This window comes from Habropoda laboriosa, unplaced genomic scaffold (assembly GCF_001263275.1).
Source record: "Habropoda laboriosa isolate 0110345459 unplaced genomic scaffold, ASM126327v1 scaffold317, whole genome shotgun sequence".
NCBI lineage: Eukaryota > Metazoa > Arthropoda > Insecta > Hymenoptera > Apidae > Habropoda > Habropoda laboriosa.
This window is the reverse complement of record NW_017100418.1, coordinates 114,301-122,384: the sequence shown is the minus strand read 5'-3', so window position 1 is coordinate 122,384 and position 8,084 is coordinate 114,301. Positions and strand designations below refer to the sequence as shown.

General features: G+C 34.6%; 1 protein-coding gene across 1 annotated transcript in view; it reads right to left on the bottom strand.

The window, feature by feature from the left end:
* Positions 1-8,084, bottom strand: part of LOC108575513 — an 86,840-nt gene that overhangs the window by 48,718 nt on the left and 30,038 nt on the right. The window contains exon 7 of the mRNA XM_017938330.1: positions 7,623-7,832. Coding sequence (XP_017793819.1) covers positions 7,623-7,832 — 210 coding nt within the window. The remainder of the gene's footprint in view (positions 1-7,622; positions 7,833-8,084) is intronic.

The window sequence follows — 8,084 nt, the reverse complement described above, 5'->3', positions numbered from 1 at the left end:
CGAAGAAGAAGAAGAAGAAGAAGAAGAAGAAGAAGAAGAAGAAGAAGAAGAAGAAGAAATAGTAATAAATAGTAACAGTAGCAGAATAGGATGGGATTGTAGAAGAAGAAGAAGAAGTAGTGGTAGTAGAAATAGAGATTGTTGGCAAGTACCGATGGTCACGCGATGTCGGCCCTGTGGAGTAGAGCGAATTGGCAGCCGCAGTCCCGGGGCTCTCGGGCTCTTCTCGGGTACTGAAAGCACTGCTCCAAGACGCAACAGCCCCCGCCCCCACACTGCATCACCATATCCGACAACGTGGTCATTACCTTCAAGATTTTTTTGCGGGTGGTACGTATATGTTTCCAGCAGACCGTCATTTTTTCGATAATTTGTTAGTCAATGATGGAAAACGACGAGTTTGCAATGGGTCAGCAGGGTTGTGGGAGAGGCACAAAGAGAGATCGATTCCATTAGATTTTCGTACAACCAATTTTTAATCGATATTCTATTGCTACTCTATCGCAAGAAACTAAAAAACTGATTATCGTATTCTTTTTTATAAATTTCCACTAATAATGGTTACAATAAAAATCCAAATTATCTTATTTCGTTATTCTCGATTCGTTCGTTCAGGAGTTTAAATCTGTGGTGGGATATGACAGAGTATAAGCGAAATTTTGGTCAAACAGGATGAGTATGATAATATACACCACATTGCTGTACTGTGCTTATGATTCTAACAATAGAAGTCAATTTCACTTCTTTCATCTTCTTTTAACTGTGATTCTAATATGTAGTACCTATTTTTGACTATAGTAATATGTCTACTCTTCGTTCAAAATAAGAATAACCTCGTTTCGCGCATGGGACGTGCCTAAGGCAGGGCTAGAACCAGTAGAACGTCCAAACCCCCCACTTAACCGCCTACGTTTTTCTCCGTCTTACCCTCTGCTACGCTCTCTGTATATGCGCAGAACGGACGAGAATCGGTCCGAGAGCGAGGTTATTCTTACTTTGAACGGACAGTATGTCTATGTGTTTCACATTACTTTTCTGCAGTTTGCGAGCTTTTAACTCATTACTGCTTCCATCATAATTTTTGTCTATCTGTCCATACAGATATTTATTGTTGTCATATTTTTCAATATGGACTTTTCTACTTTCATTTGGGTTTCTTAACCGTCAGGTTCATAACCTGCTGACTATAGTAATAGTCAAAAATAAAGTATAACAAGTATAATATTATAAGTGCTTCTCTGCAGAACTAATAATTCTTGCTTATACTCTTTTGCCCGTACACCAGACAAATATAAGAGGCAATTGTTACGAAAATAATATACGTAATGAACAACATGAATATTTGATTACTATAACTACCCCAATTTGGTACACAGGTGTTGGATTTTTATCATAAACAATTATATTCGATACGTTATGGATGTTATTTTAACTATGTTTTTATATGTGCACAGTGTTGACGAAGAGAATAAATATTTCCCGATTTTGCGATTTACGAAGAAACGTGTACAATCAACCAAGTATTTCGTTGTCGTGCCAGGTTACTAGATGCTCGGTTTTCAAAAACAGGAGAGATGTTCCGAGAAATCGAATTAGAATTGATCAAGGGTATAACTTTATTTACGCACGTAATTGCACGTCGTACAGAAGGTGATTAAGAGAAAGTGCACAGTGTAAGTTGAAATACGTGTAACCCGAACACATTCTACTAATTTAACATCTCAAGCATGAATTTCGTAGAACCAGGGATTCCGATTAATTAATTACGGAATTCTAACGCCGTTTAACTGTCCATTATCTTCTCTTATGAGTTACGAATTCGATATTGCTGAATGATAAGGTACGTACTAAAATGAATGTTTGAAATTAGATGCTCCTTTTTAGTTCGTTGTATAATCTGTTTTAACGCATAATTAACCCTTTGCAATCGAGTGGCAACTGAGAAGCGACATTAAATAATCGTCACTTGGTAAATAATTAACGAAGACAGAGAACAGATCTATCGGCCTCCATAAATTTCTTCATCACAGTGAAATAGAGAATACGTTGAATATTTAAATAAAATAGTATACTTTATTTCTACGTTAGTTTGAGAAAATTTCGAAGATCCGATTTGCAAGCTTTTCTACAGCAAAATCACCTCTGAGTGCAGAGAGTTAATTATTGTTACATTAACACGAGATGTAAATATGTATTAGTCAATACTAGAGAATTTGATATAATACAAAATGGGTATTACTAGAAAGCAAATTGTCTAAATGAAATGACAAGTAATTGGTTAAAATGCAATTTATTAATATTAATCAACGTATCAATTTGCACTGTTAAATTATTACACGTGAGAAGCATGGCTGCAGGAGTGTTTTTAAGAATATCAGAAATACTTTTATATTTTTTAATCACCTTCTAGGTAAATATCAGTATTTGTTGAGATCAGAGCTTACTTTATTAACTGAAGGAAGTTTTCTATAATTTTACTGTTTTAAAGTTACTTCTAATCAACTGTACAATGATTTCGTTTTAATGCAAAATATGAGTACTGCGATGAAATATATTCCGTCTACAAACTTTTATGTCTTCGAGTTTCAGCTAACTTGTGACCTACATTTGGAAAACCAAGCCTTTCCAATAATTATTAAGACTGATAGCTCGAGCTTGAGTGTCGTGGTTACTGCCAAAATCTATATTAATAACGGTAATAGCAATCGGCTAATCGGTCATCTTTCATAGTGCACTATGTCCGTATCCTTCTTGTAAAATTTGTATAAACTGAATTCTTCGTGAACTTATATACATTTTCAATTCATTGATGTTCTTAAATAATATCGATAGTGACGTTGAAAAACTGTACACTTACGTTTTAAATTAATAAAGTGTTTACAAATCACATACATATGTATGCATACATGTACAAAATACGGCCGAAAGTATTTTACAAGCTGAGGAGGTGATTCCTCGTGCAAAAATGAATAATAAATGAAGAATATAATTTTCTCATTCGAGGCTTAGTTTTTGTGCAAATCGGGCTTGAAGATCCGTGGGGTTTGCGCTGCAAACCGACTTTCACAGAAACTAAGCGGTGCGAACCCCACGGATCTTCAAACCCGATTTTCACAAAAACTAAGCCTCGAATGAAAAAATTGTGTTCTTCATTTATTATTCATTTTTGCATAAGGAATCACCTCCTTAGCTTGTAAAATACCTTCGGCCGCGTTCTGTATTATATTAGGGGGATCGAAAAGAGATCCGTTATTTTTGGTCTCGACAAAAAGCAAAATAATGGTTTCCTTTCCGGTCCCCCTTACACATATGTGCACGTAACTACATTTATGTACAAAAATATGTGACGATAAACGAATAACGGTACTAGTAACTTTATGTCTTCTTGTGCATATATTAAAATCGCACAGCAATCTCGAAAATCTGAATATTATTCGAATTTTGTTTCAATATGATCTATCATATATTATAAAAACAGAATAAAGAAAAGTTATGTTCCGTTACAGAAGCAAAATAATGTCGATTTTTTTGCGACAAAGAGGAAATGTAGTTTAAAAATTTCTACAGCAAAATGTGTTTTCCAAGAAAAATCCGGACTTCAACGAACAATTTCTCTTATTAAATTGTAAAAAGTAATTATAACAAATATCTTGCATAATATCATTATTAGTGGAATTTCGAATAACGATCAGCAGATTATTCAACTTTTATTTAACAGGCGCGTATTAACTATAAACAACGGTACGCAAAAATATTGTAAATTTAGAAAGTTGTACCGTCAAAATTGAAAGGAACGAAAGTTAGACATTGACAAGTGGGCACTGTGCAACCAAGAACCTACAATCCCTCGGTTCAATATCCGACCCGAGACGATCCGTCTTTTTGATGTATGGCTTTCGCTGGAAGCACTAGTTTCCTCCGCTACCGTGATTACGCGCACTAACCAATTAAAATTCACCAGTATCTGATTAAATCGATATCTCTGACACGTCAGAACGTACCCTGTTTGTGTGCGATAGATTTGACGTATGAATCGTCCGGAGTCAACATTCGCTTGATACGAATGCCGATACTGGGTTCACGATACAATTCATATTCGTTCGATAACGACGTTTCTGAAATTTGCTCGTCCATGCATCATCCGATTAAATACGGGGAGCATCGATGAGAATTTTTACAGCTAACAGTTGAATCCCGACAGTGCTTCGATATTAGATTCACGAATGAATTACCGTTGTTTTTTCGTGTTCGATTGGCTTTTGGTGAAGCTTGGACATGGGTTTAAATAATTTTAGACGCGACGCGTCAAGATTTGTTCTAACAAACAATATTTAAAAAATAATTCGTATCTCTGAAAAAAATGCAGACAAAAAAATTGTGATTTAGGAAAATTACGCACATTTAAATATGGTTTAATTTTTGTCCAACACATTTTCTTAGAAATTCAAAGCAAGTGTTGAAACTTTGTGGCGATACTTACGTGGGACACCCTGTATACAGGGTGACAAAGAAATAGGTGGCCAAACTTGGGACCCGTATTTTACTGTTCTAGAAGATGAAAAAAGGTTGTACAAAGATAGGTCTGGAAATTCTTCCTTTCCGAGATAAAGGCACTTTTTCCATTATGATGGAGTATTGTAGGAATGTTTAAAAGTTAATTAATGAAACTGCTGTAAATAATTCAAAGACCGTCGGAAATGATCGAAAATTCCTGGTGCATTCCGAATTTCTTTACACGCAGCAATAGTTCGGTTTTTGAGTATTTCCAGGCGAAGAAATCGTGGTAAGTGTTATCTGGGACACCCTGTATATTGCTTACGATAATAACACTATTGGTAGCCTAGAAATACTAAAAAAAACTGGATTATTGCTGTATAAATGTAAACAACGTCTTCGACAGTCTTCGAAACGTCGACGCGAAGCATTTATTGCTGCAGAAGGAAATCATTTTTCAGCAGTTCTTTTAATTAAGTTTTAAACATTCCTACAATACTCCGTCGTAATCGAACAGTGTCTATATCTCAGAAAGGAAGAATTTTCAAACCTATGATTGCATGACTTTTTTCATCCTTAGCAACAGTAGAATATGGTACCAAAGTTTGGCCACCTATTTCTTTGCCACCCTGTATACACAGGGCGCCATGTAACTGATGGTACAAGCGTCTTATTTTACGTATCGTTTCACGTATCGACAGAATTACAATTACAAAAGTAACTTGTTCTATATTTCTACTTATTATTAAATTTTTAATTGAAATAACAAAGTAAAATAATTATTAAGGGTGCTCCATTTATAAGTGACTATTAAATATTGTATCTTGAAAAACTTGGAACCACATTTTCTTTTCTCATAAACGAAATTAAATGATCATTTTAGATTAATTAATTTATAACATGTAATACACACTTTGTAATATACATTTCTTATATGTTTCGTTCTTATTATCCATTGTAAATATTGAAATTATTCTGAAATGATTTTTGATTCCGGAGCAATGTTAAGAATAAAAACAACAGGAAAGTATTTATACAATTTGACTGTTCGAGTTCGCCTTATCGTGTGCAGAAAATAAATTAAAATTTTCTAATCAACCAGTTGTTAGTTGAAAGAAGCAAATAGAATTCCTGCCAGAATATACAATTATAAACAATTTCACGAAAATTACAAAATTATACCTTTCAGGTGAATCGAATTTTTGGAGAAGTGCGATTTCAAAAACAAGAAACATTAAATAAACCAATCGTACAGACTAAATGAATCAAGACTTGTGAATAAAGTTTTAACTAAAGTTTAACTAAAGTTTAAGTAGATTTTGATTAATTGTAACAAATGGTTGCTCCATTTATGTTACGAATCTGATTAACATATTTTACCATGTCACGTGTAGAATTGATTTTACGTCTGAGTGTGCGTATCTAAATCTGTCATTTCCTATCGCATACCAACTGTTCGAAGAACAAATTGTGAATGAAAACAGCCCACCAGAATCATCGTAACAATTATCTTTCGTAAAAAAATTGTCACGTATTTTCTAACTGTACTTCGAGAAGATAGAAATGAATTTGTTATTTAAAAAGAAAAACCAAATTTACGTATGAAGGAATGTAGTCTTAAAGTATTTACATTGTTTAGAATAGACTAAATAGAAAAAAAAAAAACAGAAGTTATTTGAATGAAAATGTAAGACGAACCCTATAATGCTGTTAACACCTAATGTTTGCACACGAACACTTTATGAACATCTTTCGAATATCAATAGACCGCATAAATCATTTAACGTTTAAAAGGTAATTTAATATACTCGTGAAACGTAAATTACCAAGTGCATATGAAGTTACGGCAGTGATTATATTAACTGCATGATGAAAGGTCAGGCCGAAATTTCGACTTCAACATAAACCCGTTTAATCGTCCAAAATTTTCGCAATAACTCAACTATCGATATTGCGCTTACAATGTTGTGGTGTATATGGGGTCAGTGACCTGAGACTGAAACGTGAAATATCTTCGAAACTGTCGATTATACCGAAAAATGTTTCGGTGGTTAATTTTTTCTTATGTGAACGCATAGAGGAAATATCAAGGTCTTTGTTTTCTTTTTTTCAATAAAATCGTATTATATTTTTGAAGGATTCGACCGATTCAGCTCGTCATCCCCTATGAAAAAGACAATCTTAATGTCCTAACGTAAATTCTGTCTGTAACCATGCAGATTGATGAATCATCTGAAGATTAACATATTATCACATATAAAATGGTATATTTAGATGGATTCGAATCATTACCCTTTATCATTTTATAGAAAAAGAACCCACGTGTCATTTAAAGACCGTAGATGTAAGTATTTAGGTGTACTGGTATTACGTTGCAATACTGAAATTTAAATAACACCTAAATTAATGGTATTTTGGTATAAATAATAGATTGATACTTCTCTATAGAGAAAGGCGAGTCGAAGCAATTTAAAAAAACAAATTTCTACGCTTCTACTTAAGAAGAAACTAACAGCGTCAAATTATGTCCTTTTTGACACCATTGAACTCTCGTCCGAAACATTTATCGGTGTAATCGACAGTTTCGAAGATACTTCACGTTCCATTCTCAGGCGACTCACCCTGTATATGCATATTTCGCAATACCGCCTTTTCGATCATCGAGAAAATCATACCTTGAATATTCAGTAACAATATTCGTTTCGAAGTGAACAACGTTACGTCAATTTATCGATAAATTCAATATAACCGGGTATTTATACATGTACAAAAAGTTTTACATTACTCCTAGCGTGTATAATTTCAAAGTAATTTGATGGGCGAGCTGTGGATAAATTTCAACTTGAGCACTTTTTTCTCTATACCTTGTCAAAATTGATATTTTTCAATTCATGAAAATGAATTTCAACGGTACGTGTAATTTACTTACACTACCTTCTCAAACGAAATAATCAAGGATCGAACGAAAGAAAACTACGAAGGAAATCAAGTGTTACTGTTCTCCTGGAAGAATAAGCTGGGCTATTTAAAATAAATCGAGCGGCAATTAATACCAACGTGATATTTCTGCATTTTAGGTAAAATGAAAGATTAAGGTAGCGGTAAGGTAGTGTGTCATTATGCGTTACCTGAGAGCAAGTGTGTTGAGTCGGGTGTTGCGTGTACGCGGCGTTTGCCGCTGTGCATACCCCAGTCCCTGGAACCTTCAATTGTTCCTTATAATCAGGTTGGTATGGCAGCAACATGCGAATCTTTCCCCAACGATTGAAGAACAGCACTATCGCGCCCACCCAAAACATCAACACCAACACCACTATGCCCACTTCTACGCCACGAACCTGCAAGTCATTCGTTTGATCATTATTTTCATTTGTTCCTTAATGGTAAATTATCACACGAGAATTATGTAGCAGTGTATAACAAACAGACAGGCTTTATTTGCTAAACAAATATCGTTATGACACAATAACAAATATTTCGGATGAAATCGAGACGCAAAGTGTTCCATCCTTGGACGCTCGTAAATTATGCAACGGCGACCAAGTGCTCCGCTGTGGCTCGCGAAAGTTTAGAATGGGCGCGAACCCTTG